The 16,520-nt window shown below is 39.8% G+C and overlaps 1 protein-coding gene across 23 annotated transcripts in view; it reads right to left on the bottom strand.

Annotated features, from left to right (window-relative positions):
• MADD (MAP kinase activating death domain) overlaps positions 1-16,520 on the bottom strand; it is a 71,383-nt gene that overhangs the window by 7,995 nt on the left and 46,868 nt on the right. For 15 of the 23 annotated variants that reach the window (XM_062635862.1, XM_062635860.1, XM_062635865.1 and 12 more), the window contains 12 exons: positions 16,274-16,357; positions 14,895-15,053; positions 14,032-14,140; positions 13,423-13,485; positions 12,922-13,042; positions 11,628-11,733; positions 9,651-9,761; positions 8,091-8,198; positions 7,843-8,007; positions 6,672-6,744; positions 5,619-5,725; positions 339-408 (listed from right to left, as the gene is read on the bottom strand). In XM_062635862.1, the coding sequence (XP_062491846.1) occupies positions 339-408; positions 5,619-5,725; positions 6,672-6,744; positions 7,843-8,007; positions 8,091-8,198; positions 9,651-9,761; positions 11,628-11,733; positions 12,922-13,042; positions 13,423-13,485; positions 14,032-14,140; positions 14,895-15,053; positions 16,274-16,357 (1,276 nt within the window). The remainder of the gene's footprint in view (positions 1-338; positions 409-5,618; positions 5,726-6,671; positions 6,745-7,842; positions 8,008-8,090; positions 8,199-9,650; positions 9,762-11,627; positions 11,734-12,921; positions 13,043-13,422; positions 13,486-14,031; positions 14,141-14,894; positions 15,054-16,273; positions 16,358-16,520) is intronic. The other 8 variants (XM_062635869.1, XM_062635872.1, XM_062635874.1 and 5 more) reach the window with 2 other exon arrangements.

Here is a 16,520-nt window from a genome sequence, read left to right as displayed (position 1 = left end):
AGAAAGATCAACTATAAATCCTACCTAAAAATGTGGTTTCTCAGATGAAAAAAGAACATACCACAGAAAATTCCTACACACCTCCAAGTTTAACCGTTTTCTTTGCTTCAGAAGACTCAAAACGTCATCTCTATTAACAAAAAGCACCTAGGCCACAAATCTTAATATGATGAAAATTAACATGTGAAGTTTAATGTTTAGTCACCCATCTCTCAGTTAGGCAACTTCTGTGCAATCTACATTTCTCTCCCATCTTTGAAACTGCAGTGCAGCTAAGGACTGGAAATTTGAGTTACTGCCATGTGAGTACAGACCTAATATCAAAATAATGTAATTACCAAATTCCTCCAGGACAAAGACTCCTCGCACAGTATTGCACTTTTTAATGTGATTCAGCTCTATGAAAACCTACAAAAACAGGAAGAAAAGTAACATCAAATTAGTCAGGTTGGTTTTGTTGGGGTTTTTATTTAAACTAAAAACCAAAATGAAACAAAAACATCATCACAGCAGATACAACCTGAAGTGTTATAGCATACACTACCAGTTCATTTACAGTTTAATATATAAATAAAGGGTGAAATAAATATTCAAAAGACAAACTTGCCACAATGCTAGAAATCAACAAATAACTTAAAAGTGCTAAGAAGCGAAGACAGCAGAAGATGAAGTACCTTCCGCTCCTTGCAGGAGGAGAAAGCATGGAAGAGAAACGAAGGAGTTAGTAACTCTGACATATCCAACATTGCTACCCCTTCAGGCACTCAAATGAGTTATTGCAAAAAGAATACCAACACACCTGAAATACAACAGAAGAGGGGGACAAGAAAAAAGCTGGCTCCCAAATTTGGCATGATTTGTAGCCTCTGATCCATCCCAGTTAGATTCTGCCCCTCCATGCATCCTCCTCCAGCATAGAGGGCAGGTAAGGGGCACTCTACTTCCCACCCTGACACTGATTCTCCTAACCCATCCAGTATTCAATTTAATCCAGTGAGGAACCTCTAATCTTCCTTATCCCTCACAGACTTGCCGTTTGAGACTTCTTTATTACAGTTTCTGATATATAATCTGCATACTTACTCTTGTAACTGTCTCCTCTGTCAGTACCAGTTTTCTGCTTTAAGCAGGACAGGAGAGTTGGACCCTCCTCTATCATTTGCTCACTTCACACAGGGCTGCTGCTAGCTGAGCAGTCACTCAGAAAACAAACCTGCTTTAAACTTACACTTTACATACGTAAACCCCAAAAGAAAGATAGTTGCACTGCACGACTAGGTTTCTCAGTCCAGAATGTAGATGCCAAGATTGCATAACCAACCAAGTTCTCTGAGCATATTGAGTTTATTCAATATCCAATCTATTTCAAGAAACAGAACAGTTCCTTCTTATGTGCACATCTCCAAAAAGGTCAGATCAGTACACAGATGGAAGAAGCTGCAGAAAGGAGTCAATTCCACATTCCTTTTTCCCATATACTTTCTTTTTCAATGCAGGAGAAACACTGAGAGTAACACTGCCCTATAGTTCAGTGTCTTTGTCCAGTACCCTAGAAAGACCCTTGCAAGTCTACATAACAGTAGTCTGGATTGACATTTTCGGCGCCTTGTACATGTCATACACCGTGAACTCAGGACCTTTGTTAAAAATGTTACTAGAGAAACTCTGTCATTTTGGAAAGAAGGGAAAGGAAAACTCTGCAACCCTCTGAATCCAGTATTAGCAACACCCATGCAGCCATAGATGACACACTCCCCAAGAAAGACAAAGGAAGTCAACACCAGAAATTGTTGGGTTTTAAAGAATCAGGCTTATCTGTATGGGTAGAGATCAGTAACTGCACCGCATACCTGAGCAGCCTGGCTGATTTTCAAATCAAAGGGATTTTATTGTTACTTTTATTAGTAGAGAACTGACAAACAGGCCTAGGCTATTTTTTGCTCAATATAAAAACCTAAGCTCCCAGTTACTTAGAAAATACGAAGCTTACTTTCTGCTTACATTCAAGGGAACATAACCCCTTCTTTTTTGTTTCCCTGGTCTTGCCCTTGTTCTGTATTCATTTTGTTGGTAAAAAAACCCTTATCTTTTGAGGAACAGTTACAAAGCAAACACATCAAAACCAGAACTTTCTTTGCTGCACTTCGCTTCCTTTTTCTGTGATGTTTTCTGTGAGAAATTTTTGCTAGTGGTCTAAAGAACAAAATTCAGGAATCCAATAGAAAGGCTCAAGTGAAACATTGGTTGTTTTATGCGGTAACAGTAAAGCTGCCTAAAAGACTTGACTGCCCCCAGTGCTCGGGTCTGAGCACTGTATTTCCACAAGAGGTATGAGTGAGATGGGAATTTAGTGAGTTTGTTACAATTAAAGTAAGTTAACCGTTTTCAGAAGACGTCTTGAGTTGATGGGCAATTCCTTGCTATGTCGTTTAAGGGACAGAGATGCTCTCTTCTCACTCAGTCAGAAAACAAGTGTAAAGTAAATAACAGTTACTTACCCTAGGGAAACTGTGGTTCTTCAAGACAGAGCATTCAGTGTGGATCCTACTGTAGATGGGCATGTGCCTGCTGCATTTTATTAAACTTCCATCTATTTTTGACACAGATGAATTCATAATGGGGACAGAATTACAAAGTCCCAATATTATAACAGAATTTGGAGATGTGAACTCAGAATAACGTGCCAATGCCACAGGGACACTCAATTCCTCCCTATTCCAAAGGGCTTCTTCTGATCTGATAGGCACAGATACAACTGAACATTTTTTCTTCTTAAACTGTCATGGGGAAACCATTTGTGAGTACTAAAGACAGCCATGGCAATCATGGGTTGGCCCACCATGCATCTAAGACATTTCCTGAAGGATTCGCAAGGTAGTAAGAAAGGATACACACTGCAAATCAAGAGCCTTCAAAAACAGTTTCATGAAAGCAAGCACCATTCTAATACCAAAGCATAATGTTCCATCTTTTCAGGTAGGACAGAACAGACTTAAACATTTATTTACGCCTTCTTTTTAAATAAAAAATTGGAAATCTCGGTTCTAAATGTTCTAAATGAATTATTTCTATGACATCCAACCAAGCAGAGCAATGGAAAACCCTTCTGTTAGTAAGCAGCATTGCTGAAAGAGTACTTGGAAAGAGGGCCTTACTCCATATACAGGGCCTGTATATGGAGTAAGAAGAGCCAGATGAAGAGAAAGCTGTGCCTGATGAAGTCCTGCAGGCATTTGTCAATTAGCCAACAAATTCCACAGACACAGAAAAAACCCTTTTAAACACAGAAATGGCTGAAGGATCCTGGGTTTCATCATGCTCATAGACATGTTCCGAAACCAACTGCCTTAGGGAGCAACTCATAAAATTTATAGGAGAAGTGGAAAGGACAATTCATCTAGAATAGCAGAGCTTTTATTAAGCAGCAGACTGGCTGATGAGTGCTAGAACAGGAATACAAACATTCTTTAGCTCCACAGAGTAAGGAAATTGGAGGGGACTTTTTCTTTAATAGTACAACTATCAGGAGCCCTTTATATAACTGCTACAGTTGTCCATTCTATACAGACCCTCACATGGCTGACTTTTGTTATCTGTCTAGACACTTTGTTTTGAGAAGAACAATAAGGATATGTCTTAGGCCCACTAACTGGTACTGAATGCCCTTGCCAGCTGCCGATGGAAATTTAACAGACCAAGGATTAAACATACTGAATACATTTTCCAGAACTATATTTGTTTCAATATCCATCTTAAGAAATGAAACTCATCTGGCTACAGCCACAGTGGGAAGGGGATGAAGAGGAGGAATAACCCTTCAGGGGGGGGAGACAGCTGGCACACTTCATGGGTCTGACCTGATCAGACTGTCCTTTTCATCACAGACAGCAAATCAGAGCACTCTTTGCTGCAAGGAAGGATATGGTAAAGCTAGAACTCTCTGAGTGTGTGTGGTAGCATGGGACTCAGTATCTGTGGTACACAATTCAGCTGGTGATGCTCCTAACAATCAGTATTGGATTTCCCTGAAGTTTATTTCAGAATGTTATTCCAGTCTTTCAGGGAAAAAAAAAAGACTTTAAATTTAAGAACAAAGGTATGTTCTAGGATTTGGAGTTTTTCCTTTGGACAGATGCATGTGTGCTCGTTATGTGTTTAACACTGAGTGGTTTTGCCTTGTGATGAAGCCTGTTGCATTTAAGAAACCATGATGATATGGCTACCTTCTTATATGTCTTTTCTAAGTGCAAAAGTATATGTGCCTGCTTGTTCGTTTATGAAAAAGACTTATGTCCATAAACTGTTCAAGAGATGAACTGTTTGAGCTCAACATCATTTTTGACTTCTGGAAGAAGCTAAAAAAGGAGGAACAAACAGAATATCCCCTGTGGTGTGTCCTTACCTCAGGACAAAGCAATTTCTAGTACATCCATCTCTAAGGATATCAAACTGTTGCTTCAAGACCAGGGTTTAATTTTCAGAGGCTTTAGACTGACATTTCCAATGACTCTGAAAATTCATCATGTACTACCAATGAGTTCCTCTTGCACTTCTTCAAACTTCAGCAGATCCAATAAAAAGTTAAAATCTACAACTAAGTCAGGAAGTAGGCTTGAAATACTACAGCAGCTCAGCTGTAGTCCAGGTTCTACCTTGGTAATAGATTAGAAGGAAACTGGAGGTTCACAACTCTGCACTCCTTATACTGGCACATACAAACTCAGAGACACATGGTGCTGCTGTGACCTTGGGAGAAGTATTAAAGATTCTGAGCATGTGTGTTTGAGATGCATGTGCACTTCCAGTGGGATCTACACTGATGTATCCTCAAAGAACAAAGCTTGTGTGGGGAGAAAAGTCTAGTCAGGAGGAAAGGAAAAAGCACTCCACAGAGGACTAACAGAAGCTTTTTTTCTCTCACACACACACATTCTCTCTCTCCCCCCTAAAAACTGATTCTACTGTCTAGCATAACATGCATTTAATATCATAAGCAAAACAAAAAAACACAAAGCAAAATAAAAAACAAGGATCAAAGGAAGCAACAGAAACAACATCCAGAGAAAGGAAGAAATGACAGTTCTAGTCGTGTTTCCTCTGTGCCCACTCATTTTTGTGAATTACAGCAAGAGCCACTTCTCCATTTTATTTTCATACTAAATTCTACAGATGATTTCACAAATTTCAACACTGTACCTGCAATATTCAGTCGCTTTAAGGTTCACTGCTTATGGCATCAGGATATGTTCACAGTGTGATACATCATGGCACTTTAGATTACTTATGATCACCTTTTCTGTCCCTTGATATACTGGCTACCATTTGTTCTGTGCTTAGACAATTCAAACCACCAGAAACAGTAACTTGAAGCCTGTATCCATGCTTTTCTTCAGTTGATTACAACTTTCCTGAGGATATTTAATTTCAGTATATTTTTACACACATTATATATATATATTTATATATGCACATGTGTTTGTGTGTAAACATACATATGCTTTTTTACCCCCATCAGGCTATCACTTGGCCTTGCTGATACTCTGGGAAGAGGAAACACAAACGCAGGCGTGCTGCAAAAAGCTTCATGCTCACAGTCTTCTCATAGATTTCCCTCGTACCTGACTGTGCATAAATTTCAGGTTAATTCCTTCCAGTGTGACCTGAAGAAGACCTCCTTCACCCGTTTTCATATCCTGCACAGGGAACTCACCACCCAACTCAGGGCCTGGGATGGTAATAAAAATAATCAAAGAAAAAAACCCCAAACAAAAATATCCAGAGAAAGAGAGAGAAAGAATAAAAAGCAGTCAGCCAAGTCATGGCATGGGGAAAAGAAATATAAATCAATAAAAACATGATTTCCATTCGATGTGCATAGCAAGAGGACACTGCTAAGAATAGCAGCGAGCACTGAAGTAAGAGTCCTCTCACTAATGATAGCATGCTGAGAACCACTAGGTTTTTAAGTATCATAACAAAGTTCATCCTGGTTACATGAAGGGACATGGATGTCATCTCAATCTATATTTATTTTGTTCATATTGGGGTTTTGTTTGTTCATTTTAAAGGCCTTATTTCATTTCTGCATGGTAAGACACTGCAATCACACAATACCACAGACAGCACAGTCTTAAGTACATGTGAGCTTGGTGATTTTGTATAGCATTGTTTTATTCTTTCAGTAATAAAAAAGTCAATATGGTTACAACAATGACAATTTAATAGAGGACATTAATAGATGACAATCTAGGTACTTTCACCTACTTTCTTTAGCATCATTCTGTTCAGTTAGAAGATGCTTTCTTGCAATTACTTTTAGAAAATTATCCTCTGTGCAGAACCACTGGAGAATGGCTTTCAAACACATTTTTAATATTACATTACTATCCAATTCTTAATACAGCTTTCAAAGACACTTTTTCCTCCTCTACGCTCAGTGAAAATCCAGTCTTTCATCCTCCTCCTCCAATTAAACTGAATAAACAGTAGCAGGAAGAAAATGATAGCTCTTCCAAGCTCCAACAGCTAGCTCAGTGTTGAACACTTAAGATGCTACATACACACAGATGTACCAAACTGCCCTGAGATTTCCAAGTAAAAGGAGATTATGTTCAAAGTAGTTATTAATACAAGAAATATTTCTGGTGTTTCCAACAAGCAAAATCTTGTACCTGGTTTAATGCTTTGCTGTCTTGCTGCTGCTCGCTCCATACTATCCTTCACACAGTAGTATAATTCCCGACACTAATGTATAAAAGAAGAGTGATACAATGTTATTTTTTAAATTACTAAGGAAAAAAGAATAGCAAGATTCAAAGGTTTTACAAAAAGAAAAGCCCCTTGTGGTGCATAATGAACAAAAGCCTATAGAAGTTCAACCACAGCTAATTACTCGATGGTGTTTATTTCTCAAGATGACACGGAAAGTCTTTCATATCATTTCATAGCACAAGCTAGTGAAGTGTTTGTGGCTTAGTACATGCCCATGAGTAATCTAACCAAGTTTACTCGGTTCCTATTGTAGAAAAAGCCTTAAAACAGTATCACAAACACTCCCTTTTAGCTTCCAGCAATCAATGTTACTGGTCATGCTCATACAACCTATTTTTTTGTTATTCACATGACTTTCCATATGGAAGTGATCTATTCATCTTCCCCCCAACACACCTCTCTAGTATCAAATAATAGTTAAGCCATAATCTCCGAGTAAAAGTTTAAGATTTTCTATCTGAAACCCAAGATAAATCCAATTAATTTTCCAAGTAACTTGTGTAGCACACTGTTTTTGTCCTCCTTCCCTTCGTATTCAGACCTGCGTTACAATGACCTGGTCTGTGTGAAAGGAATTTTCTGAAGCAGAATTCTAATCCCTTTATATACCTCAAGGTAATAACCTTTCAATATAATACTTGCATTTACAAATCTCCACCTTTTGTTTGCTGGTCATTGTGGAGCAGGTACTGAGTTCTAAGAGTTTTCCTAGCAAGTTTAAACTACTTCTTTAGATTTGCAATTAACGATAAGGAGAAGAAAAGGGCTTTCATATTAGCAGAGAATGTAGGAATTTACTCAGTATTTAATGCTGCTTTCCTTCTTCTAACCAAAAAAACAAAATAAAAGCTACACACGTAAGGTGTTAAATTACATCCTGCTGTACTACTGTCCTCAGGTAAAGGACAAGGCCTAATGCCAGCTTCAGATGCCAGTGCTGTTTAACAGCCACTGCAGCCCAGTAACCAGTGCTGGAGAGAGAATGCTATTTTCTGATTAAACATGGAATATAGCACACCCAGGATTTGTTTGTTTTCCCTCAGTATTGCGTGTATTAAACAAGATGCCTACCTTTTTTGTGTAGAACTTGTTCAGCTGTGTCTCCTGACCATTCCTCCGCCAGAGGCACAGCACTTTTGTTTTGGGACAGTAAGTCATGTTGATGAGCTTTTCATACCACCAACGTTCATATACAGTCCCAATGTTGCTTCTCAGCACAATGCAATCATCACATACCTGGGAGCACAAAATACTTTATAAGACTTCTAATATTATTTACTGAATGCTACTACTTGCATTAATATTATTCTTGTCTCTACCTCCATGAAAAATATGTCTCCAGTTGTGTCTGTCCCAGCATGTACTACAAAAGTCTGCTTCTTGATGTGGCGGCTGCCACTGGGTCTCACAGGGAGTTCCCGTCCATTCTAGGACAAAAATATGCAATCGTTAATGAACTTTGAAACCAATTTCTCCTGATCTACTGCAAAAAAAGTCCATCAGGTGACGTTACAGGCATTTTCAACAACTTAACGAAAAAAACAAGTATCTTTAACACAGCTGACTTCAGGCAATTTTGGACAAAGCCTTAAGCAAAATGCTCCCGTAAGTTTAGTTTCAACAAGCGTGACTCGCAGTCATCACAGCTTACAATATTCACACTAGTACCATACTCAGCATGGGGTACTGAGGTGTCTGGGTTATACTAACATTGCAGTAAACTGGTCTGCTTTTTCAAAAATAATTGGAAGAACATTTTGTGTCCTTTCTGTGCATAAAACTAAGTTCCAAATGTAAAAACACCTTGAAAAATTAGCTTTCAAAGGGCCTAACTTGCATCCACCCTAGTGATGGCGGTATTAAAAGCTGGCTAGTTTTATTAAGTGTTAGCCTGACTTCTTAATGAGCATTATAGGATGCAAGGTTTATTCTGGAGGTGATCCTGCCCCTCTACTCTGCTCTCGTGAGACTTCACTTGGAGCATTGTGTGCAGTTCTGGTGTCCTCAACATAAAAAGGACATGGAACTGTTGGAACAAGTCCAGAGGAGGCCACAAGGATGATCAGGGGCTGGAGCACCTCCCATATGAAGATAGGGTGAGGAAGTTGGGGCTGTTCAGCCTGGAGAAGAGAAGGCTGCGTGGAGACCTTGTAGGAGTCTTCCAGTATCTGAAGGGGGCCTATAGGGATGCTGGGCAGGGACTCTTCATTACGGACTGTAGTGACAGGACAAGGGGTAACGGGTTCAAACTTAAACAAGGGAAGTTTAGATTGGATATAAGAAAGAAGTTCTTTACTGCGAGGGTGGTGAGGCACTGGAATGGGTTGCCCGAAGAAGTTGTGAATGCTCCATCCCTGGCAGTGTTCAAGACCAGGTTGGTCAGAGCCTTGGGTGACATGGTTTAGTGTGAGGTGTCCCTGCCCATGGCAGGGGGGTTTGAACTGGATGATCTTGAGGTCCTTTCCAACCCTGACTATTCTATGATTCTACGGCAGCAGACAGCAGAAACAGTCTTATACAGAAACTGATAGCTACAAGTCTTATAATGACCTGGAAGCCAATGGAAGACTAAACGCTTGTTACAGTCATAGTGAGAATAATGGTTCTCACCCTCAAAAGCGGTATTAAGAAAACATAGAGCTGTGGTACACTCATGTTTATACATACTTGCATTGCAGTTCCAATTGATAACTGCATAATATTATAAACAGGGGATACAATTACAGTCTTTATTCTATTCATGTGAAGGCAGAATTTAATAATTCAATTTAATTATTTGTAATATGTTTAAATGAGTGTTGCAGAGCATTTTTAGATTAATTTTGAGATAATCTTTTTCCTCCACTGTAGCTCCCACAGATACATCCCTGTTCACTTACCAGATTGGCCAGTTTGTCTAGGATATCGTTTATTTGCTGGCTGTGCACCAAGCCAATATGTGACTTCCCCATCAGACGACGCACCTTTTTCCTAATATCATTCTTGTTCACCTAGAGGGCAAATATCAAGACGGTTACAGAGTCTTCTCTACTCACAGGTGCCACCTCCTATCTACCAAAATCAACATATCTCGTTTTCCATTGCTAAGGCAGCAAAACAACTGCTCCGCAGCTCAGTCATGCTAGGATCTCTTTAGTCCAGCTGTACAAGCACAAGCTGTGCACACACTAATTTTCCCAGCTACTGGGCAACTGATACTGTGCACAACAGATTTCCTGCCTTAGTCTTGCACAAGAGCATCAATGCCACTACCTGCACTTCCAACAACTGACATCAAAAGCCTCAGTTCTCCATGTTGCCACTTACATGATGAGTGCTACCTGCCAGGCTAGCTTCTCCACCTCTTCCTCTGCAAAGAGTTGATTTAGTCAACTATGCAGCCCTCAGCACAAGAAATACTGACACAGAGGCATGATATCTTTGACAATTCTCAGTCTTTCATGATCTGTTTCCCAGTCCTAGGCCAGGGCTCTAACAAACAATTGCAAATAGTCCCCAAACAGCAGCTGGATCCTCCTAAGACGAGCTGCAGAGAAGCTCAGAGCAAAACATTTCTGCCTCAGGAGCACTTTCAAAAGGCTATTATGAACATCAGCCATGGATACTAAAGGCTTCAAGACAGTAAACTCATGCTTGGGTGCTGACTTCAAGCTGGATTGGGCATTCTTTTTAATCCTATTGTGATTATGGCTTAATGCTATGGAGCACAGAAAACAAACTCAAATTCCTTTCTTCCTTTGACAAGAGTTCTTTGCAGTTGAAAGAAAACATTGCATTTTTCAGGAATTTTTAGGTAAAAACTGCTAGGTTTTGCTACCCCAAACCAAGAAAATTAATTATATACCAAGGTGTTGGGTTTGGAGGATTATGCTTCCCTTTACAGCTCAGAATTCACCTCTCTAATAACAGAAGGCCTTCCAACTTGCAGTTTCTACTAGAAGCTGCCCTAAGGTAAGATACCTTGGGTACAGTCTTTAGCCTCTTAAAGCTTTCATGCTAACTGCTTAAAAAAAAAATCCTACATACAAATAACATGCACTGAATTCTAGATCCACCACTTTCTATCCCAAGACTGATAGTGTGGAGCAGGGAGGATAAGTAACCATGACAACAACAAAAAAATCCCTCCAACCAACAACAAAACCACCCCACACCCCTTGTTTTGCCCAGTTCTTCATCCCATCCTCACTCTTGAGCATCTCTGAAGATGCTCTGAAAACTGTTGCGCTATCTGCTACAGGCAAAATCAATGCACCTAAGCTGGATCTAAATGTAGCAAGAATTTTAGGAGACGGATCTTCAAGTGACTTTGAGGGAGGGTTTGGACTACCTAACAAATCATTCAGACTAAAAGAAATATATTGTAAGTAGCCATCTGCAGCATTAAGGTGCATACAGACAGCCCACTGAATGAGAAAGTGGGTTGCTTACCAGAAACAGCAAATTTCATGTTAAGTTATTGATACACAAATTCACAATCTGCCCATGTTTGGAATTTGCAGCTGTGAGGAAATCAGATTAGAAGATGCTCTCTATTTAATTTCTAACTCATACTATTAAAAAGAAGAATGGCTACTAAGGTTACTGGTAAAAATAATACACTTCTATTTTAAAGGCAAGGTATATGCATACCCATGGCATAGAACGTAGGCATGGAACTGCATAAACTCAGACAAGATCTCTCAAAGAATCTCCAGGTACTGAAGCCATTTTTTTGTTAAGATTAGGAGATGCTTAGAACATTCTTTTTTACTTCACTGTTCTGAGCTCCATGGACAAAGATGCATAGTTTCAAGACAACAACAAAATATTCTGCTTACATCTGAGCAGTGATCTGTTAAAGAGAAAGGAGTCACCTTTATCATAAGCATATAAGCAATCATATTATGCAGCAGTGTGGCCAACAAGCGGTCCTCATCATCCTCCAAACGCTTTCGATCATGTTCTCCCAGGGAAAGATACCTGCAAGAAGAGCTAGATCTGAAACAGACTCAAAGGCACTAGCAGTGTGCTTTGGTGAATTAGATATTTACAAGTATATCATGATATAAATGATTAGATATTTACAAATAGAGCACTATTTGTAAAGTGTATGGCAAATAAAACACAAAGCCGAATGGGCATTTTCCAGTAAACCACTGAGATCATTAATTAAACATTTCCATTAATTATTAACTGGTTGAAGTACATAACATCTGCTCAGTTGGAAAGCTCTCAGTAATCCACTGGGCTTATCCATTTCCTGGATCAGTCTCAGCTCCATAACAATTACACCTGCCAGAAGAGGAACATGAAACTCAGTACAAGAGCTACCCGCCTTCAGAGCTTAAATACAGCTGCAAGGCAGGAGTGAACTGATGAAGGAAGTACATAGGCACTCTCTTTTTCCAGAAAGCTACCAGTAGATGGTGGAAAAAAACAGTTTTCAAACTATCACAAGCTCCTGTTTTGGCTTCCAGATGCCATGTTACACGATAGCATAGAATCATAGAATAGTTAGAGATTCAAAGGTGCAGTCAGTATAGCTGCAGGTGGCAGATGGAGCAGGGAATGACCAGAGCTAAGGGGGTGGAAAAAAGCAAACAGGTAGTGAAGTTCAGCATCCTAAAAGTAGCCTAGCTTTAAGCAACCACATGGATATTTCTAGAGAGTGGTTCCCTCTTTGGCTTTTTGTTTCTTTTAACTACAAACTGTGCAGTAAAAACACCTGTAAGTGACTTTGCATTTTGAGAAAACTCAAGATGCAGTTGCTGAAGACATTTCATTCTCTCACTTTATGTCAACACACTGATTATCTTCCTTTATTCCAGAATATAGTCATCCTGCCACACAAATCTCTTGCTTTACTACTGATCTAGCCTATTCCATCCATTCATACTGTGATTGTGCTTACATTACTCATTTCTCATGAAGTATCACCTCTCCACAGGAGTTAAAAAATATACATGTTGCAACTGAAGACATGATTTCAGTAGCAGGAGATACCAGCCAACAGACAAAACACTCACTTAGGAACAGTGAGACAAAATGACAAGGTTTACAAAGTGACAGTAATATGTTCAGCAGAATTTAACTTAGTATGTTATCAATTTTTATACTATTTCAGCCCCAGTGCAATGAGGAGGAAAGAGGTCTACTAAAGAACTTTACCTGTCAATCATCTCCTGAGGTCCCTGGTCCATCCCCATTCCTTCCCTCTCTAACATCACGGCATCCAAAAAGGCATCTTCCCAGAACTGCATCTGGTCCCACAGAGTTGAACGTTCTTTGCCTGTACAATGTATACAAAAAATGAGCATTTATTCCACTTACTCCAGCTAAGTACTTGAATTCCTGTTCCTTCCCACTCCTTGAAAATACCACAAGTCAACACACAAGTAATCCTTTTAAAAAAAAGGTTACTTTTAAAGCACAACCAATATCACAACTGATATTGTGGTTTAAAAACACATAAAAGAGAAGACATCTGTCCCATGCTAATTCACAGCATAATCTTTTCAAGCCCTTACACAAAAGTTCCTCTCATCTCTATTCTTTAAGGAATGTATCTTCTTTCATATACTGTTTGCACTGCCCGAGGGAGACAGGAGTATCTCACACACACACAGATCACAGCAAACATACAGAGAAGTGGAAAGATAAGATTATTACTCATAGAGAAGGTTTCCATTGCAGCATCCTCTAACTGGTCCCAGACAGATCCTTTATCCCTACCTGCAGCATTTGAAGCAGGTAGGAACGGTAAGTGGAAAGGATGAAAAACACAGGAAGAGAGAGCTCTTGATTAACAGCAAGTACAGATGAAATACATTGCAAAAAGTCAATATACTCCTAATCCAAGGATACACTCAAAGGCCATTAGCATTCAAATGTATTCTGTTCAATTACTTAAGCTGAAGGATCTTTTTTTCAAGATCAGTGATATTTCTAACCTCTCATGCTTAGCTAAATAAGTTCTTCAACCCTTTTTCCAACAGCTGAAAGAATTTATATGCAAAACCAGCAAGAGACTTGGAGAAACTACATTCTATGCAAAGTACACCACTCACACCCATCTCCTCATACGCTTATTCAATCTCTGCTGCAAAACTTTGGTTTTACTCTGAATGGCCTCATGCATCCTCCTACTCTAACAGCATAGGCAACACTAAGTGCTTAAAAACAGTCCCTGGGAATGTAAAATTCCAGTCTGCCCCACACATGGCTCCACCTGAACTTCAGCCTAAAACACCCTGTCCAAGCAAAAAGTAAATAGTTTACCCAAAAGTCCTTCATAGAGATAGACACGTTGGTTTCCATCCTCTGGAGCTCTCCCTGGAGTGCTGCCTTTGCTGTCCTTCACACTCTGCTTCACGTTGTGAGACTTTGCCTGAATATAACACAAGAGGCATCAGACAATTTAACTCGTTGCTCTGCAGGACTGTTTCCTGCAGGCCTTTGTTGTGCTCAGTGTTTGCAAGCTTCGCTTCATGGATGCTTCTCCCACGAACATTCACAAAACAAACAAATCACTCTGTTCAAAGAGCACAGTAATACACTTGAGAGTATTTAAAAGTTATGATTACACTTCAAACAGCTTCTGAACCTATATCAGGTCATCCCTTTCCTGTATCAAACAGCTGCTCCTAAGAAACAGGGAATCTGTCCCTCTTTATTTAGGTACAGTCGAACAGCGCTCATTGAATCACAGAATAGAATCACAGAATAGTTAGGGTTGGAAAGGACCTTAAGATCATCAAGTTCTAACCCCCCTGCCATTGATGTTGCTTTGCCTCTGAAAGGCAATTCAATGTGGTTGAGAAAAATACGGAATGAGGGGGAACTAGATATTGCTAAAGCCTGTAACATGCAAGATGTGAATCTACTATTCTCAGCGCCATGTATTGCACGGAAAAAGAGAAAGGTACATGGATGCATATAAAATTACATCTTTAGCATTTAAATAGTGTAAATCACTGCCGATTAACCTGTAGAAGAGAATCAGAGATCCTCTTCTATACATGCACACACACTGAAGTGATTACTGGAAATAAGAGATTAAATAAAAATAGATATAATTAAAAGCAAACAACCAAACAAAAACAATACATAAAAATAAAAGAGGGACGTCTCAATGCCCTTACAAAGATGGAGCTGGTAGCAGAGTTTGTCTCTATTTCACTGTCTGACACAGTGCCTCTGGATCCGGCCAAATTGCCACCGTTTTCTACACTGGGGCCATCACCAGCATTGCTGCTCAAGTCACTGTCTGCTCCTAATGTCTCTCCAGAACTGTTACTAACCTATGGAGAAAAATAAAGCAGTTACCTTCAATAGACAAGACACTGAAGAGAGAAAAAAAAATGTAAAATGTTTCTTCTTCATGCACAAAACAAGAAGCAGTACAACAGAAGGCCACATTTGCCTTTTCTCCTTCAGTAACATCTTTTATCAAATCCTACTCTGCAGAAAAAGGTGAAGAGAGACTCAGCCCTTTTAGGAAGGGGCTGTTTAGATTGGAAGAACTGCTTAGAACAGTCTAGATTGGAAGGGATCCGTTAAGATCACCTACAGACAAGCCCCCCCTGCTCAAGCAGGGTCAACAAGAGTACGCTGCTGAGGACCATGTGTAGTCAGGTTAGTAAAGCCTCCACAGATGGAGAATCCGCAGTATCTCTGGGCAAACAGCTACAATGTTTTGATGACCCTCAAACTAAAAAAAGTGTTTTCTTGTGTTCAGGTGGAATTTCCCCTGCTTTAATTTTTGTGTTGGAACTTTTTGAGCTCAGAGGAGGGCATACTTGAGTATTAACCTGCTCTTCTAGACACCTCTTCTATCTGGTGCAGTATCCAGTAGAATACGGTGTTCACTGGAGAAAGACAATCAAAGTATTATTCCTGTTGACAGGCTGAGAAAAGATCCTGGAAAGCCAGACATTCACAGGTATGCAGCAGGTTTGAGAGATGGAAAACAACAAAAAGGACAGTTCCTTGGGTTTTGTCCCTGGAATAATCTGTGTCGAAAAACATGTGCTAGGGAGAAGGCTCATTCTCTTTTTACTGAATGCATTGGTGCTACCTTTCCCTCTAGGGCCTATACTTGATCAGAAAGCAAGCAGACACCATTTGATATGATTCAAGTACTTTAAGGTAATACATCAGAAAGTTTGTTCTTGTTTTGCTCTCTTTTTTTGCTCTCAATTTAAACATTAGTCTTTATAGATGGTTTATACACAACTAAGGCATATTTATAGAATTACTGCAATCCCCCAGTTCCATAAATACACTAATACGTAGGAATATGTAACAGCAACAAGCACCAAATATGAAGGATGCAATCTGTTAACAAAGCACTATGTTCTGACACCCATGCTTGCCACACGCCCAGAGATATGAAGAAGGAACAGACATACGTTATGCATGCATGACAGTGTGCAGCCATACCACACAGAATGTAGGCATGAAGGATCCTCCCCCACTTTAGCAAGCAATGACTTAAGATTTCACTTTGGCCACATCCTACCACTGTGCTGACTTCAGAATCCTGGCTTGTACTTCGGACCATAACTGCTGGTCCTCCGCCGGGAAGAGAGTCGAAATCACTCTTCTGCAAGCAATACACAGGACAGGAAGAAAAGCCACGTTAGTTTTTATCATAGGGAGAGAATATCCCATTCCTTTGGGTCTTGAATCATACTCCTTACGCTCCCGTGGTTTAATTAGCCAGCCACACTGAAAACTGCTGCCTGCATGTCAGAAAGATCACGGGG

Source organism: Pezoporus occidentalis, unplaced genomic scaffold (genome assembly GCF_034315485.1).
Source record: "Pezoporus occidentalis ecotype Australia unplaced genomic scaffold, CSIRO_AGI_Poc_V1 ctg46, whole genome shotgun sequence".
Classification (NCBI taxonomy): Eukaryota; Metazoa; Chordata; class Aves; order Psittaciformes; family Psittacidae; genus Pezoporus; species Pezoporus occidentalis.
Note: the sequence above shows the minus strand (reverse complement) of the source record. Positions and strands in the feature narration are given on the sequence as shown.